The sequence below is a fragment of the Lissotriton helveticus genome, chromosome 10 (assembly GCF_964261635.1).
Source record: "Lissotriton helveticus chromosome 10, aLisHel1.1, whole genome shotgun sequence".
Lineage (NCBI taxonomy): Eukaryota > Metazoa > Chordata > Amphibia > Caudata > Salamandridae > Lissotriton > Lissotriton helveticus.
Window position 1 is genome coordinate 187,949,332 of NC_136071.1, and position 19,670 is coordinate 187,969,001.

General features: G+C 44.8%; 1 protein-coding gene across 1 annotated transcript in view; it reads left to right on the forward strand.

Annotated features, from left to right (window-relative positions):
- DNAH3 (dynein axonemal heavy chain 3) overlaps nucleotides 1-19,670 on the forward strand; it is a 660,573-nt gene that overhangs the window by 561,687 nt on the left and 79,216 nt on the right. The window contains exon 56 of the mRNA XM_078665068.1: nucleotides 9,927-10,081. Within this exon, the coding sequence (XP_078521194.1) occupies nucleotides 9,927-10,081 (155 nt within the window). The remainder of the gene's footprint in view (nucleotides 1-9,926; nucleotides 10,082-19,670) is intronic.

Consider the following 19,670-nt stretch of genomic DNA (forward strand, 5'->3'; position numbering starts at 1 on the left):
CTATTATTGGTTAAGTGCTGTGTCTTGGTCCTGGTCATTAACAATTCTACAGAATGAGGTACATACACCACTAATTGGTGTCCCATAACGATATTTTCACACCGTTCAATGCTGACACCTGTTGCAGCAACGGATTTGAGACATCCGGGCAACGCTGCGGCTACCGGATCTAAAGTAGCCGAAAAGTATGCAACTGGTCTACGGGCATTTCCATGAGTTTGTACTAAAACTGACAAAGCACAACCCTCTCTTTCGCAGCAGTAAAGTGAAAATGGTTTTTCGTAATCAGGCATCCCCAAAGCTGGAGCACGGCACAAGTCCTCTCTCAGCTGTAGGAACGACATCAAACAATCCTTGTCCCATGGTACCGGATCACTCACCTCCTTGTGCGTCAGTTTTTGTAAGGGTTTTGCTTTCAGGGAAAAGTTAGCTATCCACTGTCGGCAATAACCAACCATTCCTAGGAACATCCTGACTTCTCTCTGTGTCGTAGGCGCGTTCATCTTCATTATCGCCTCTATCCTATCTGGTGAAACCTTGCGCTTTCCTTTTTCTATCCGGTGACCCAAGTACTGTACTTCTGTCAGACAGTACTGCAATTTGCTCGGAGATACCTTATGCCCATTTTTCCCTAAGTGGTTCAGCAAGGCAATGGTATCTATCTTACAAGCTTCTTCCGTTCCTGACGCAACAAGTAGGTCGTCTATGTACTGGACCAGAACCGAGTTCTGTGGCAGTACTAGACTTTCAAGGTTTTTGTTCAATAGCTGGTTGAAAATTGATGGGCTTTCTGTATACCCTTGTGGGATACGACACCATGTTAGGACACGATCTTCCAGCTTAAAAGCGAAAAGATACTGGCTTTCTTCATCTAATGGAATTGAAAAGAAAGCCTGACAAAGATCTATCACGGTGAACCACTCAGCTTGGAATGGTATCTGAAACAATATCACTGATGGATTCGGTACCACTGGACAACATGAAACAACTACGTTATTAATCTTTCGAAGATCTTGCACTATTCTAAATTTCCCACTAGGTTTCTGCAAACCCATGATCAGGGAGTCGATTACGGGTTTTATTCCTGCAATCGTCTCCGGGGTCAATTTGTATTGAGGCGTTCTTGGATATTCAACATTTGGTTTTACCATGATCTTCACTGGTTCTACTCATTTGATCAATCCTATCTCTTCTCCAGTAAAATCCCATACCTCTGATGACACTGTATCTCGCAAGTCCCGAGGAAGGTCCCCCACAGTCAGGGTAGGATACAGTTCTACGCATACTCTCGAATTTGCAACTTTAAAGGTAGCATCCTCGTCTGTAGTCTGTACCTCTACTCCCTGAGGTGTGCAGTATATTGTGCAGTTCAGTTTGCACAATAAGTCCCTTCCTAACAAACACACAGGACTAGAATCGCATACTACAAACTGATGTTCATAGTTGTGGTTTCCTATTCTCACTAGCACTGGTTCCGTCAAAGGGTTGGTCATTCTCCTATTTGCAACTCCTACCACTTGAATTGTTTCCCCCGACATTGGTAGATCTGGAACCACTGCCGATCTCAAAGTTGATCGAGTAGCTCCGGTATCTACTAAGAATGTTGTAGGATACCCTGCCACTTCAGCCTCAACAAACGGTCCTCTTTGATCCACCTCTAGAACTGCCCCGAGGGTACAGTCCTCCTCTCTACTTACATGTCGTCCCGTCAATGGATCAACGTAGTAACACTCTTCTTCGTCTATAAAAAGAGGCATTTGTCTATAGATCTTTCCCCCTGTCGTAATCTTTGGTGGCTGCGGGAACTGGGCTCGTGGAGCCGAAATCCCCCCTTTGGCCACCTTACTCTTTGGCACTGTCACCCCTTGAACTGGAACTTCTAGAACTTCCTCCTCCTCTACTTCTAGCTCACCGTTTTCAGTGTTATAGGGACACTCGCGTTTCCAATGTCCCACCTGATGACACTGGTGACACTTTGTCGTTTTTTTCAATGTAGCAATGTCTATTCTAGGTCTCGAGTTTTCCTCGCTGTCCTTATTCTGACTATTTGGTTTCCGTCTCATCGTCTCTGTTCCCTGTTGCTGCTGTCCACCCTTTCCATCCGACTGCATCTGCACCATCATCAGTTTCTCTTTTAATTTCTTTGCTTTGGAATCTATTTCATCACTGCAATACCTTGCGTATCTCAAAATTTCATCCAATGGTTTGTTTTGCCAACAAATTAAATGTTGCTGAATCATCAAACAAATATCAGGTCTCAACCCCAAAACGAACTTCGATACAAACTGTCCTATATCTTTGGGATCCATTACATCTAATCCACTGTATTGTTTGAACGTTTTCAGCAATCGCTCATAAAACTCATGAACTGTCTCCTTGGGTTCCTGTCTTGTTCGGTCTATTTTTACCCAATCTATGTCTTGTGGTGGCACCTTCTCCTTCAGCCATGTCATCACCCTATCATATTTTAACATTACTGTTTCTGACGGTCCATTAGTACGAGCATCCCTTTCTGGTTCTGCAGTTGGCCATTCGACACTAACTTTGCATGCTATCCACAAGTCTCCTGGGACCACAATGTCAAATAGGGTGTTCAAATCAATCCACAATACCTTTGAAATCTTGACAAACCTCTCTACCTGCTTGTACCACTCTACGGGATTTTCCCTTAACTTCGGAAATGAGTTGGTAAATGCAGCCAAATCTCCCCTACTCCAGGGCACGTGTACATAACTCCCATTCGCTATTTCTCGCAAAGGGAATGCCTCCATCTGCAGTAGCCTTCCCTCCGGAGACATCACATTCGCGCTCCGCCTAACAGTTCCCTTTTTGGACCACCTCTCTTCCCATTTATCCAGATCTCTCCATGCTCTTATTCCTGTGATCAGTTCCCTTATGTGTGTTTTTAATCCAGTTGTCCTTCTCTCATCTAGGTCCTGATCTGAATAATGCAACCTATGGTTACCCTGCAATGCCTTTGTTCTGGACAAATCTACCATATACTTGTCTGCCAGTTCAGACAGTTTCTCATGAGTTGCTCTTGCCTTCCGAGTAACATCCTTTGCTATAAACAGCAGCTCATCTTGTTCGTACATGTCAATCCTTTCTAAAGGCAACACACCATCAATTATCTCGTCCAGGTCAGATTTTAAACTGGTCACATCGAGTCTTTTGGCTTTTATCACAGCTTTCAATATGCTATCTCTAGAGAGTCCATTGACATCTCTCCCATCACAGCTCTGAGTCCTACGTCTGGGCTCAGGCGTGTTATGGGGAGTCCTCCCATGCTCCCATCTCTCCAGGTCCCATGCAGTTCCGTCCTCTCTGGGTGTATAGTGAAACACTTCTCTATTTCCCATAGTCCCACATTTCCCATTCTGCCTGGTTTCTCTGGGCGCATGGTAAGACATTCCATTATTCCCCATGCCTTCGCAATTTGCCAGTGATCTCTGATCACTCGACGCATGGCAAGATCCTTCGCTGTTCCCCATGTTCCCACAATTCCAGTACTGTACGTTACCATCAGGTGCGTGGAGAGTGCACTTAAATCTATCCCTGTACTCTTGTGTCCTTTGGTCTCCCTCACTTTGAATGAGACGAGACGTCTCTCCACACTCCACACTTCTACCTTTTTGCTCCTGCCCATTTCCACCATCAATATGACGTGTAACTCCTCTACTCTCCTGACTTTTACCATCCCACTCCTGACTGCTTTCGCTAGCCCCGCAGTGAGATAATGTCCTGTTGCCTCGACTTCCCCAACCAGCTTCTGCTCTTGACCTGTTGCTCTGTGCTTCTATGGACCTATCCCATTCCTTCAAGTCAGCCCTCAACTCTTTATAGGATTTCGGCCGTGGTCCCCTCAGGTCCATCGGTCCTCTCTGACCCCCCTGCTCTGCTACGGGATCCACTGCTGAATCCAATGGAGTGTTCCACGTTATCGGTCCTGCCAATTTCCTCCAGGCATTTGTCGTGTTATTCCTTCTTTCCATCTCAACTCTTTCTCTGTCTAGCCGTACCTGTTCTTCCTCTCTCTCTTTCTCTTGGTGATAAACCGACACTATAGGACCTATGGTAACGGGTACTTGAAGAGCATCTGGCAATCCATAAGACTCAACCCTCTCTGTTGCTGGCATCTTCTGCACCACAACCCTTCCGACTACTCTCTATACAGGACTATGTTGAGGTGTCTCCTCACCTTTGGTAGGTACCCCATCCATTATAGGGAGTGGCCTGTTCTCTTCTAGGTCAACCCTATCTTCCCTTGGGAGCTCAGTACCTTCTATCTCCCTATTGTCCGGAGGCGGTCTATCTATCAACAACCTATTTATTAGGCCATCCTCCGACTCGCTCTCGTCATCCTCTTCTATGGGTCTCTTTTCTCCTGTAACCTCTCTCACTGGGTACAACTTATCCACTTCGATCGTCTGTACCCTCCATCTCTTGGCTTCCGCATCCCATTTGGCATCTTGCACTGCCCTTACTGATCGCCTTACCCTTTCTTGGCGCCTGTTCTGATTCCTGTCGTGCGCCGCCCTAATCCACGCATTAAGCGCCTCAAACTGTGTTGGTCTAGGCAAAGGTCTTAATGAGGACATAACTGCTTTCAGCTGATGCAACACTTCTAATCTAAACGTTCCGTATTTCGGAAAAGTCAGTTCCTCATTCCCCTCTGTAATCTTACTCCAAGTACCAAACCACAGTATAGTATGCAACCCAACATTCGTTGCCATATAGTGAGCTGGTGTACCCTCTGGCGGTGCCTCTTCCCCATAATAAGATTCTCTTCTTTTTCTCTTAAAGATCGCTCTCAAACATTTAAAACACTTCATGTTCAAAATCTACAAAATTTCTATTTTCTCCGCGTTCGTTTACTTCCTGATGACGATCCACCAATCCCAGCGCGGTTCTCGCTAACTGGCCTATCACAGCGCGGCTTTCGCTGGCGTCACACCAACCGGCCTATCTCAGCGCGGCTTCACACCAACTAGCCTATCACAGCGCGGCTCTCGCTGACGTCACTCCTACCGGCCTATCACAGCGCGGCTTCACACCAACCGGCCTATCTCAGCGCGGACCTCGCTGACGTCACTCGTCCCCCTTCGCAGCAGTTCCCCTCCTTTCTCCGCTCGTCTCCCGGTCATGCATGCGTCCCATTCATACTCTGAAAAATGATTACTTCCGACCAAGCGATCACTTTCCTTGACTGTACGCCCACAGTCTAACTGTAATTGGTACCTTAACTGACGAAATGTCTTTCCGTGTACGTCCAGACAATCGCCTTAACTGATAGGTTACTTACACACGGTAACTTTCGACCTGCGTCCGTTACCCACACACTCACTCTTGCGTTCCCCCTATCTCGGTCCTGCGGGCGATCAATGGTACCTCATGACCCCCTTTTCTGGTCGACAACTACTCTGGATGTTCGATACACCCGAACCACTTAAGCTCTTCCCCGAACTTAAGATTTTCCCCCAGCCAGGTTGCGCGCGCTCACAACCCTCTCTCACTCACACTACAGGCATTCAACTCCGCATGACATTACAATACAAATACAACACAAAACACCGCAATCTGTCAACGCATGACCCTTGTTATACTCACTCTCGTCCGACCCTGCTGCTTTTCTCTCGCACCGTCAGCACCTTCTTCGGCAGGCGATTCTTCCGCTGCTCATCTCTCGATCTCTAGGGACCTTGGGGTAATCTTAACCTAGTCTAGATCACCTTCCTCTAGAAGGTAACCATCCTCTGCTACCAACTGTTACGGCGGGATTTCTGATCTATTTCTATAGGTCTAGATCCCAACTCAGGTCGACTAAACCGTTGGTACCTGTCATAGAGTAAAAGGCAATCCACAACTAGGTCAATCAGTTAAGGACTTACACCACTCTAAAGAATCACTTACTACAAATAAGTTTTAAAAGTTTATTATAAAGCCAAAGTTAACTGGAGATACAAACATCTCAAAATAAGTTTCAAAAGATATACTGGTATCAATACAAACATACATTTTCTAAATGCTCTTAGTCGGCAGAAGAATATCACCAAAACTAATTCAAAAATCATCAGAGTTGCAAGAATAGACACAAGCTGTAGCTTATGAGTCATTTACAGAAAGGAAGAAAATTCAGATTAGACTGTCCCTACACTAGACTAAGTGACATCCCTACTTAGCAAAATCTTAACCTAAAAAGGTGTCAGCCGTGGTGACTTCCAAAGAAGATCACTCACTTCCCTTAGTCTTTGTTGTAAATCGGTGTCTCGCAGTTATCCTATCTGCCTACCCATCCGCTCTCTTAGGTTCCTCAGACCATCTGCCCTAACTCCACCCAGGGGTGCTGTCCCTAATACAAAAATCACATTTACAATAGAAACGCCCTTTAGAGACGCCCCTCACGTGGTGTTGGTTCTGGCATTTTTCATGCTGATACTCCTCTGGGCCCATTGTTAGCGTTGACCTTGCTTCTCAGACTCTTCTCCGGCAGGACGGTACCCCCCAGGAAATTCCTGAAGCCTCCTCCAGGCCTGTGCCTGGCTCTCTGAACAAAACCCTATTCATCACTCTCTTGATTGGAACCTCCTCGCACCTGCAAACAGACACTTGTACAGTGGGCCCCAAATTCCGGCCTCCACCATATCTTCTAAGTCGTAAACCATCGAGCAGTCTCTGCAATTTAAGCTTAACATGACATTCTTGTAACTAACACATGCAGATCAAAAGAAATGAACTTATCTATTCAGGCCTATTAGAATTACATGAAACGGGCCTGTGCACTCTATAAACCTTTAATTTCTTAGTCTAAACAGTATTCTAACTCATTACACACAATGGTTATATGAAACACTTCTATAAAACATATATTTCAGTTCTATGATCAATAATACTTTGAATTATAACAACATTAAAATCCATATCAGGTGAAAGTATAACAACCCCTTTCATTCTCTGTGAACTGCCATGTGGCCTACACATTTCTATGTTTAGCAGCGTTACATTCTCCTCTACAACAGCCACATAACACGGTATTTCAACATTATTATAACACCTCTACACACTTCTACATTAGCTTTTCACACTAATATATGCATTCTATTTTATTAAACACTCTTATATATTTTCACTCTATAAATTCGACACTCTTATGTAATCTTTACTAAACTAATGCAACGTGCTTGTAAATATGGTGCACTTCTAATTTTTTTTTCGATTTGCGCTCTCTCAATAGCATTTAACTAATGTTAAGACTCACCTCACCAGACTTCCTTGGTGAAGTATATGCTGCGTGATCTAGTTAACCTGATTCAATTTCTGATATGCTTCAAACATCTTTGCTAGAAGGAGAGAAAAAACATCTGTTTCAATATAGAGACCACACTAGATATGTATACTTGAATTTACTATTAATTCTCTAAAAAGTATTTTTCACTCACCCTTTAAAATCATTGGCTCTACAATCGTGTTCTTTACGCTTTTAATCTTTTAGCACCTATTATTCATGTAATTTACTAGGAGAGAAAACAAAGTAAAGACATATAAATAGCTCATAATCCCCCTTGTTAGCCTTAATCATGTCCCTCTCTTTTAATTAGAACGCACCAGTATTTCCAATGGAGTATAGTGTTCCCTCGTTCGACACGGCCTGATAAATCCTGCCGAATTAAGAGAGAATTGCCTTCCCTTGTTTTAAAGTGCACATTAGCCAATCCTAATCCTTGGCGGATTTCCATTTCAGCCAATAAGAAACAGTTTCTCTTTCCTGCCTTCAGTTCCCTCTCTGGTCCACCAATTACCATGGACCAATCCTTATCCTGCTATGTCAACCAATCCTGAGCCCGTATATCGGGTAGGAGCCAATGATAGTTTTTTTCGAAACTGGGACAATAGCGTCTCAGTTTCCCCGGTCTACGGTGATAGTTCAATTAAGTACTTTACGCAGTTTCTACCTTAACATCTGAATAAATGTGACTATGAATAGAGTGCTTACAGACCTAGCTCTTAAAATTTGTATATTGGTTTTTGAAAATATGTAGATATATTATCACGAGTTACAGTGCTCTATAAGCACACTATCTTTGGGTGCTTTAATTACGGCAAGACTTTCCTTGCTCTAAGCCTCCTGTCGGTCATGTTTTGCTAGATATCGTGGACCAATCCTTTACAAGTAATTTTAACCAATCCTAAGCCCGTATTGTGGGTAAAGGCCAATGATTCTAGTTAAAAACCGCGACCCCAGCGTCTAAGCTTTCCCGGTCTGCAGCAATAGTTGAATTCAACGATGCTCGCAGTATTTTCACAGGCATCGATATGGACATTATAACGGTCTACTACACTTGCAGAACTAACTAAAGAAATATATATATTAATTCTTATGATTGTATTCCTACGAAGAGCGGTGCTCATTATTGACAAAATCGATATGGACATTATAACGGTATAATACACTCGCAAAACTAGCTAAAGATATATATATATATTGATTCTTAGGATTGTGTTACTACGAGGAGCGGTGCTCATTATTGACAAAATCGTTTAGTGCCATAATTACGGCAAGACTTTCCTTATTATATTCTAGTCATGATAATATTCGTTTTCTAATTAACCAAATGTTGCCGGTACCTAATTTGATCAAATATATTTATATTGGAAACAATAACATGTTTGAGGGAGGATCACGCCCTCCTTTATAGTTACTAACCATGTTTCGAAATAATTATATATTCAACATAATACGTAATGCTGTATGATATCTATGGACTGCTTACTGGACCTGAGTTGATCATAAATAATTACGCACAAAGTAAGCAATACCCCTATCCTGTACTTCAAAATCTATAGACCGGTCCACTTCTGCCCATTAATCTACTACAGTGAGGAAAATATATGTACAATGAATATATGGTTGACTTAATTATACCTATAAAGGAGTATTCAGCTAGCCCTGTTAATTCATTGGTCTGTTATTGTGTTTTTGAATTTTTTTTACAGCCACTACAGCATACAGCTTCTGGCAGTGGGTCAGCCAACCTCAGCTATTGGCTAACGTCACTGTGAGCAACGACATTCTGCTGTTTCACAAGGAGCACTTCCACACACAAAGTAGTTCTCTTGCATGTGAGGGAATATTGCAGCGATGAGTGTTTTTTGGGACCCAAAAAATATTTTTCCATTTAGCCAATGTTTTTGTTCAGATTTAAGAGGGACCGGCAGCTCTCACAACAATAAAGTTTTAGAAAAATCATGACAAAACAAAAACACAAACTTTGACAGGCTAAGCCGCCTGGCGGCTAAGGCCAGATATATTGACTTTGGTAGTACTTGTTTTAACGTGGCACAGTTCTTTTGGACAAATATTTCTTGCCCAATTCTGAAATGTTTTTAAGTGTGGGGAACCAAGAACGAAGACTGCAGAGTTCACCAAGAAGGACATTTTTCATGGCTTGATTGATTCCAAAATGTGTCTCTTGGTGGAATATTTGTTGTTTGCATTAATTCTAAAAAGTGTGCTCAGGTATATTTTGGATTAGTAGACAGGTGTTACTAATTTTACAGGTGTATTTTATTGGTTTTCTTTGAGTTCTGGCACATGTTTATAATAAGGGATGGTATTCTAATATGGAGGAGAGTACAAATTAACCCTATCCAACCTACAGAAATGATAGAACCATGCACCTTGTTAATGCACTTAACCACTTTAGAGATACCTGGGACTTAAATACTTAGTTGGGTCACGTGTAACTGATTATGCATTTGCCAAGATATCTGCTGCTAATATTGCAGATTTTTTCTTTTTTTGAAATTCTTTGCAAATGTGTCCCTATATATGGGAATGAGATATATGCTGTTTTTAAAGTATGTATCTCTCTTGTAATGAGTTTAATTAACTGATACAAATAAAATTACCATTACGTACTATTTTACAGGTGAATGTAACTATGGTGGCAGAGTGACTGATGACAAAGACAGACGACTCCTGCTGTCTCTTCTTTCTATATTCTACAATAAAGATATAGAACTTGACAAATATAGGCTCTCCTTGAAAGAGGAATACTATGTTCCACTGCATGGCCCTTACCAGGTAAGAACTTGAGCTGTGTGAGAGTGCATTACACAGGCATACCTGTATTTCCTAGCTATTGAAATATGTGAAGAGATTACATATTCTTCAGTAGCAATACAGCAAATTTGGGGGGATTAAATGTGAATTATATTGGTTTCCATTTCTTCTTCAAATTGTTTATTTTTTTTAAATATTAGAGGTCACCAGGTTGCTACCCCAGAAACTATTCTTCACATTCTTAGAGTGGCTTTCAGTGACATGGGCAATATCATGATGCCACTATCTGCACTGCGCCAGCGCAAAAGGGAGCTGAGCGCTTCTTTCTGGCATCTGCATTGCATACATTAACAGATGATGCATGTTTTGCCTCCAGCAAAGCTCAGAAACACAGGACCAGTGCCCCATGGTTCTATATTATGGGCCAAACGTGTCAGGATCCCGAGTACATTCATAGCAAAGTTATTACCAGCTGAAAGGATCATTCAAGTATTAAAATTTGTTTACTTTTTTTGCCTTCTCTGTCAAAATGAGAAAACGTCTCCTGAATTTAAATGTAATGGATACTCACCTTCATACTTTCCAGAGCAAACTTTGACGTCCGCGGTGTGTGGTCTTGTGGGTTGGCGGTCCAGGACAGCATTACCTATTGGTGCGTCGAAACAGCCACTGTCACTTAATGGGTGGAAGTTGGGTGTCATGAGTGATTCGAGCATTGTGTAAGGGAGCAGTGCGAGTTTGAACGGGTGGGCAACTCACAAAGCTGAACACAGATCCTGTGTCTGAGCCATGGGACTCTTGGTGATACAACTGGCGTCCTGGCTTTAAAAGTGGAGAGAAATAAATGCTTGCACCCAACTGCACCATGCAAATGAATGAGTGGAGGTGGGTGGGACCGGGGGACGTAAGCAGGCACCAGAGGATGCTGATGATAGCTTGAGTGAGTCTGATTCTGTAGTAAAGCAGGTTTCCTATAGGCTCACCTCCTTGTCCTGAGGCCTTGTTTAAACAGATGGGCCAAATTGAGATGCTCATAGCACTTCCCTTCATGTGGGTATTTGAGTGAGAGTTGATGTTGCTGGCATCTGGGATTAAAGGAGTTTGTAGCTGTGTGAATGCAGGTGGCATAAACCGGTGGCATGATTTTCAATTTGTTTTTGGACGCTGTGCCTCTTTAAGAGCATACTGCTTAATTCAGGTGTGTATTGTCTTGCTAAAAAGACCAAATCTTATGATACAATTAATTTTGTCATGCATTGTTTATATTTGATGCTAAAATTCACACTTTTTTTCTGGGTGGATTTGTAAAACATGCCTTTTTGTAATGTCTTGATTTAATTTCGTCAGTGTGATTATGCAAAGAAGGTTGTAGTATTTGTCTGGCTTTTTTGGTTGGTCTCTGCATTTTATGATGGGCGTTGTTAGAAGTGGGATTTCTGGTTTGCTAAGGTTTACGCCAAAGCCAGGCAGAAACCCACCATTGGCGCCTAAACGGTGTAGCTGCCCACTACTTGCTGGGCAGCTGTAATATAGCAAAATTGCAGCCTGGGCTCTCACTAGCCCTGAAAATAAAACTGCGCCCAAACGGTGGAGCCCTCTAGGCTCTGAAAGGTCACATATGCCCCACCGGGGGTATCACTGACCCCTGAGGACCCCACTGGGCCCTTTAAGTAAATAAGTCCCCAAACACTAACGCCTACAATAAGGCCCGGGGGATAGCCACACAGGCCCTTTAAAAAACAATGCCCTTAGGAGCCTCGTGGGCTCTTTAACAATAATGTGCCCTCTGGAGCCTCCTGACAACGTTGGAGTCCCTCACGGGGGACTCGAGAACAACTACGCCCGGGTGGAGCCCTCGGGGCTCTGAATCAGATCTGCCCCCTCACTCGGTGGAGCCCGACAGGCTCTGAATAAACCATGCGCCCGGAGCCCTCGGGGCTCTAAAGAAAAGGTGCCCCGTCGTTGGAGTCCCCCCTCTGGGGACTCGAAATCATCAACTGCCCAGGAGCCTCTCAGGGCTCTAAATCAAATTTGCCCCCGAGACATTGGAGCGGCCCGCTATCAAGTGGGGCCGCTCAAGGAACCAGCCCGCACAACACTGAGACCCCTCCTTACCGGTCTCTTGTCTCCAATCCTCTGCTGGCGGGCTTCGGTGGGCAGCCCGGCACCTGCGGGGCTCCCTGCTTCATCACGGGAGCCCCGTGCTGCTATCAGCGGCCCTCGGCCGCAGCGTCCCGACTTCACCCGGGCCCCCTCCTGGGACCCGGGGCTCTCCTCAGCGGCAGTGGCGGCGTGCGCGGGACTTCCTCTGGCCAACCGGAAGTCCCGCCTGCCGCCAGGCACAAGGCTGCCTGTCTTCCGGTTTCAGGTGCGAGGCCCGCGGAGGTGAAACAAAGGGGCATAACGAGGGGTAGGCACCCTCGTGGTGAAAAATAACAGCAGAAATGGGGTGGGCACCCGTTTACGGCGCATTAATAGCGGGGTGGGCACCCGCTCCCGAAATAATTAAATAAATCCACACGGAGACGCAGGGTGGGCACCTGCGCTTCGAAATAATTACACAAGTGGACGGACAATGCAGGGTGGGCACCTGCAAGAGGCACAAGAAGGGGGGGAATCCCCAGGCAGGGGGACCCCCTTGAGGCAGCACTGCGCTGCAGGGTGAAAATAAAGCGCTCCCAGGGCGCTAGGCTACCACAAGCCTGGGCAAAGGCAGGAAAAAGGTCCCAGAAGTCTGCAAGCAGGGGAACACAGGCAAAGGTTCCCAGGGAAAGTCCATCAGTCATCCAGGGGCTGGGCAGGGCCCAGGGAGGCAAGCCTTCCCCTGGGCCCCAGCAGCAGCACTCCCCTGGTTATTTCAAGTTAGGAAAAACAAGAACATTTTCATGGGGTCACAGCTCCCTTTTTATACAGCAACATCCTTTGTCTGTGGCTACAGGGTGAAGGGAAACCCAGATGTAACTGGTTTTGGAGCACTGTGTGGTGCTCAGCCCCTCTTCCCATTCACTAGTCAGGCTAGGGTCATCAGTCGCATCACAGGGGGCGGAGCTAGCATTGTGTGGGGAAAGCCCAGCCCTATTCAGGTCCCAGGTGTACTCCTACGTCACATCAATCATGCAGATCTCCCTTTCACCACCGGGGCAGACCCATCCTGACTTCTGGAGCCAGGCACACCAGCCAGCTCCAGCCAATCACAAGCCAGCACATTCATTGCACAGACACACCAACTTCTAGCAGTGGCACTTCCACACTAGACACATTAAAGCCGCACACATCATCGCGCAGCATTCAATCTCACGAGTTCGCACATACCAAACTCGAGCCTGCACTCCCCACACATCAGGAACTACCATGGACACATACATTCCCCATGCATTCCTATGGGAGAGCAGGCCAATCTCACAGCACATACACAGAGAGCTCACGTACTTTACACTGTACCACAGTGAAAAAGTGCGCAGAGGCCTAAAATCACCAACACCAGGTTACAGAAACAGGCTAGGCAAAAGCAAAAAGTTTCGGGGTGAACCTGCCAAAAGGGCCAGGTCCAACAGGCGTTGTTAAGCAAATATCTTTATTTTCACAGGATGTAGACTCATATTTGGGTTGGCAGAGACTGTGTAGGTAGAAATGTCTATAGCAACACAAAAGGATGATGGACAAAATTTTGAGCATTGTCAAACATTCACCAGAGTCACAGATCTGCGTTAAACCCATCATTTGTTTGCTCACGATGCCACCCCAATTTGGTCCAGCCATATGCAAATCAGTCTTGACCCTGCTCCCCATGGGAACAGTCCAGCCCGAACTGCCAGCCCAGGTCCTCCCTGGACTGGAAAGAAACATCCTGGGACTGGCTTCAGGGTATCACCCCTCATCACACAGGCTAGCTTGAATTCAGTGACACAGAGAGCACGGAACCCACATCTGGGCATACTCTTCCCACTTAGGGCGAGCATGGCAACACAAAAGAGGATGGATGGAATTTTGAACATTGTTAAACATTTATCCCCAGTCATAGATCTGGGTTAAATCCATCTTTTATTTGCTCACCATGCCACCCCAGTTTGCACCCAGCCATATGCATATCACTGTTGACCCTGCTCCCCATGGCAACAGTCCAGTTCGAACTGCCAGGTCCTCCCTGGACTTGAAAGAAATATCCTGGGACTGGTTTTGGGGTACCACCCCATATCAGCCAGCAGCCACGCTAGCTTGAATCCATTTGCACAGCGAGCACGGGAACCACATCTGGGCATACCCTTCCCACTTAGGGTGACTAAAGCAACAAAAAAAGGTAGGTAGCAATGTCCGCCATGCTTGCTTAGTATGGTGTTTACTTTTTATGTGCACCTGGAGTGCATTTAGTATTATTTCAGGCCGGACAAATCTGCAACCTCCGTTTTCTGTGACTACTGCTTTACTCAGTCAAATCCAGTGCCTTATATCCTAAATACTTTTCTTCCAGCATTTTCACCCCTCTTGTGTTCCTTGGACCGCTTCCTACTGTCTGTAAATAGTTCAGCACTTTTCTATGCACACAAAATGCAACAGAGTGCTTGGCTTCCCATGATTCAAAGGCTGCTTTCCCACTGTCAGGTTTGGCAGTAAATAATCAGAAGAGCAGTGCACATGTTCCCGCAAATACAGTAGTGCAGTGGTTCTTAACCTTGTGACTTCTGTGGACCCCACTAAATCATTACTACCACCCAGGGACCCCCACTGAATCATTATTGGAGTCCTGGGACCCTCTGCTAGTCATTACTGGGAACCCAGACCCCGCCTAAGCATTTTCAATTAATTAAACTGCAAAACAACACACAAAAAATACAGAAAAACACATTCTTAAAACACATACTCAAATGATAAAATATTGTATTTAATTAACAAACAAATGTAATACAATCAAAATTTAAATTTTAACAGGAAGATTGTAGCTTTAGTAAATTAAATTGAGGCTACTCACGGTCCATACTATATTCCGTTTGCTGCCCTGTTCCCACGAATCAATCTGAGGAGAGCAACTTAATTATTAGCCTCCAATTTCAAATTCCTTCATAGTTACAGAAAGTTTTACATTTTAAATTGTACATGTCGCTTCTACGTTAATATACACTTTATTAATTGTTAGTATTGTTTAATTTTCTGCACATTTGTGGGCCCCTGAGTAGGCACCACAGACTCACAGGGATCCTGGACCACAGGTTCATGACCTCCCTCAGTACTGTGAAAGTGTGATACTTTAAATTTAGCTCCACAGTTCTTGATGAAGCAATGGTGCGAGGAGGCACACACTTATCAGGTTTACAGTTTTTCCTGGTCATTCTCAGTGGCTGCCTCTTCTTTTTGGAAAAAAGCAATGAGAGAAGGAAGTGGAGTTTGGATGAAGCAATGGCTAGCAAGAAAGAGCCACTGCTGCCTCCCTCCAAGTGTGTGACCTGCATTCTGACCTGTGACCTAACCGCTCCTGCTCTCTTTGTGTGGGTGCAAAGACAGCTGAGGGCTCAGGAGGCAGAGAGCTGCAGCCAGCCCAGGGGAGGCAAGCTTGACAATGGACACTCAGACAAGGCAGAAAAGAGCCAGTGCAGTCTTAAGAAGGAGAGGAGAAGAGCGTGGGGAAGGGGTCAGGAGACAGTACTTTATGTGTGTGTGATTGCATGTGAGGGGACGTGTCTGTGCTTGTGAGTTTGATTGTGTGTGCATATGCATTTGCAAATGTGCATGCATGTGCGTTATGTGATTTGTGTGTTTGAGTGTGTCTTGGCCTGGATAGACGAACATTTGTCAGGAATCCTGCTTCAATGCTAACACTGTAATGTTGTGACCCTGGGATATTATGACCATTTTCACATCACTTGCTTAACAGTGGCCCATCTTTCATATATTTTGGGCATTCTTTACAAATGTTTGGCTGCCCCAAACATAATAGTGGCAATTCCTTGGCACATTTGGGATTTCTTGACAGTATTATGCCAATCACTAGCATAATTCTGTCTTATCCTTGACATATTGCAAGAATTCCAGACAACATTCTGGAAAACCTTCAAGTAACAGTGGCTCATCCTTGATATCTCCCTGGTGTATTGGTGTCTAAGAATGGTATGGCACACACACACATCAAATCCTTTTTATACAGGTTTTCAGGGTCCACTTCATCTATATCTAAGATAGTGCTGTCTCTAATGAACATCTAAAAAGACATCCCGGTGTGTGTACTGTAAAACTAAAAACAAAAACAAAAACAAGAAGAGTTCAGTGGTGAGAGAAATATAGAGTGCAGCTATAAGACACCCTTAGAAGAAAAACACGTAAGCAACCACCAGGGAGCGATTGGCAAGTTCTCACCAATCTACTCACTATATCATCAGCAGCAGCTTTCCTATGTATGGGAAGGAACCAACAAGTTTAGAAGAATGTTCTGTGAGTGTGGTACTCTATTTACTTGTATTGTGTGAACAACACATCTCAATAACCCCCCCCCCCCCCCTCCTCGTTGGTCCCCACAGAGGGAGCAGAAGCTACTTCCTCACAAGAAAAAGTAAAAAATGAGTTGAAAGGCAATAACTATTTGTCTTCAATTGTCAAATTCTCTCACTCATGGTTAAAATCCCAATGCCATATTTAGTCCATATTAAGTTGAACGGCTGACATGTTTCATTTCCATTTCATATTTCCTGGCAATCTCTTCAGGGCAGGAGTACCTCGTATCATCCATATGTGCATCAGACATATAAATGTAGGCAAAATAAAAGGAGAACAGACTGCATGAAGATCTAAACATTTCATACGTGGTACACACACCCGCACCCTGTAATCAAAGGCAATAGTTGCCAGATGGCCATTGGGTTAGTGCATACCAGTGGGTCACAGGAAAGGAACCTATAGCGTTTCCAAAGCAACTTTTTGTATCAAAGTCTGTTATGACTATATCACAGAAGGTGTACATTCAGACATACTACAACTCAAGCTCTACTTCAAAAGTATTAGTGTATACGGTGATATCTATAGATCGTTCACACAGATCTGGGTTTAATCCATCGTTATTTTGTTCACCAAGCCACCCCAGTTCAGACATGGCCATATGCAAATCAGTCTTGACCCTGTGCCTCATGTGAACAGTCCAGCCCAAACTGCCAAGCCATGTCTTTCATTGTCTTTCCTGGACCGAAATCAAGCATCCTAGGACCGGTTTCTGGCTATCAGCCGTCTTCAGCCAGGATAGCTTGACTCCAGTGGCTTTGTGAGCAAGGGGTGAATGTTTTGCCATTGTGCAACATTCCGTCCATCATCTTGTGTGTTTTGCTGTTCGCCCTATGTGGGAAGGGTATGCCCAGACGTGGGTCCCGTGCTCACTAAGCCACTGGAGTCAAGCTATCCTGGCTGAAGACGGCTGATAGCTTATGTAAAGAGCCCAGAGGAGAATATGCAACTGACCCAATATTCAAAGGCAAACATCAAATATTCTCTTAAGGACCACAGAGTTAACAAATAGATAACATTCCCAACTATTACATCACACTGACATACACAAACTGTGAACACATAGACACTGAAGATACCACAACTCTCTAAGCTTAAAGTGCCAAAACTCCTTCCAAGATATATAAGTATTAGTGGAAAAAACATAGCCACCCAAACAGAGTTCTCTTCCCCCTCAAAGTAGAAGAGAATATCTACTATTACTGTGGCCCAGCCGCCTCTTCCTCCACTTACCCTTACATATACACATTGTTAGAAATGGGGTCTCTAGTTGGCAGAGGTAGGTACCTTTGACCAAATAGGGACCCTTGCTTCTAGTCAAGGTAAGGGGGAAACATACTGTAGATAACCCCTGCTCAACCCCTTGGTAGCTTGGCATGAGCAGACAGGCCTATCCCCAAGGCAATGTGTAAAGGATTTTGCACCAATACTCACAGTAACAGAGTGCAACACCAAACATGGACACTACACAGGTTATTATAAAAATATAGCTATCTTTATCTAAATAAGGCAAGACCAAAACAACAAAAATCCAACATACACAATTAGCTCTTCTTTGAAAATGAAATGTCTTTGATAAGGTTCTTGGTAAAAAATAAACTTGTAGATTCTGTATTCTGTAGGTATTATCCAAGAAACGATCTGGTAGTTACAGTATTCCTTTAAGTAAACACAAGGGAATCAAAGACAGTCTCAGAATAAAAGTAAGTGACTTGTAGTGACTGTATTTCTTTAGTAAGCATTCAAAATACTGCCGATCCTTTTCTTGTTAACAACGACACAATTCCCGTGTCCTCAATGTACTTTCTCCCGCGGGTCTGCTCGCTCCGGTGGCTATGATTGAAATGATTGCGAAAGGAATATCGGCCCAGGAATGCGTAACACCAACAGGCTCAGTGGAGCGGACCGCGGTACCGCAGCACGTTGGATGTGCTGGTACAGGCCGTCAGGGAAGGACTTGAAGCTGTGACTTCACTTGGCGATGCAGATCGGGGCACTTTTTCCCTCACACCCCACCCAGGTGGTAACACATACAGTGGCCGGAGTCGGAGCGTTACCTGGGTGGCTAGCCTTGGTGTCTTCCTCGCTCACATCAGACGTCATGCAGAGGGATCCGGTGCCAGCAGCTGTTCTCACGCCGAGGGGAGACTCCGGTTGCCAGGTGACGCGCTGTAGCCGATCGGGTTACAGCGCTCTCCCTTTCCTCTTTGCTCTCCGGCATGTAACTCGGGCCAACGGCGGTGATGGCCTCACACCACACAGGGCTGATCACAGCCTCGTAGACAACTCGGGCCAGCAGCGGTGACGGCCTCGCAGGTATTCACGATCAGTTCCCCAGGCACGCTCACACGCACACCACGGTGTGGAGGGGTTCTTTAAAAAGAAAAGCATTCCTCAGCAATGCAAGCCCCCAAAAGGGTGCCACCAGGGCCGGACTGGGAACTGAACGCAGCCCTGGCAAATTTTGTCAGACCAGCCCACGTCCCACAGGTAGCGCGCGAGCCCGACCGCTACTAGGGGGGTTTGGGGGGGGTTCTCCCCCCAAGAAATTTCAAAGCACAGTAAATAGTAGATGAACACTTTAAGGAGCACCAGGTTACCCACCCAGTCATATGTACCCATAGACATTGTTTCAGAGAGCACCAAAAATAGACACAATTAGTGAATCCGAGAGAACAAAGTAAAAATGAGACTAGCCCCCACATGGTGTGTAGCAAGTAAGCGCATTGAGCAACCACTACTAGGGGGAGTTTGGGGAGTTGAACTTGCTAATTCGGTGTAAGCCAATTTTACCATGTTTGAAAGGAAAGCGCAAGCAATTTAGCACTGGTTAGTGGTGGTAAAGTTCACTGAGCCCTAAGAGCCAACAAAAATGGCCTTTTTGGATGTAATAAAGCAGATCAAACCGGATTTTAATTTGGAGGAATCTGAGTCCGACAAGGACTTATCTAACTATGTGTCAGCAGTCAGTATGAACAATATGTATCTAAAAAACAGTTTACATGTGCTAATGGTGCTGGGACTTTTTCTGAGTTAGCTTCCTTCTATATCTCCTTGGGTACCTGATGAAAAGGATGCAGTTTAGAATGCAGGCATTTATCATCAGTTAGTGTCTGTAAAGGATACACGA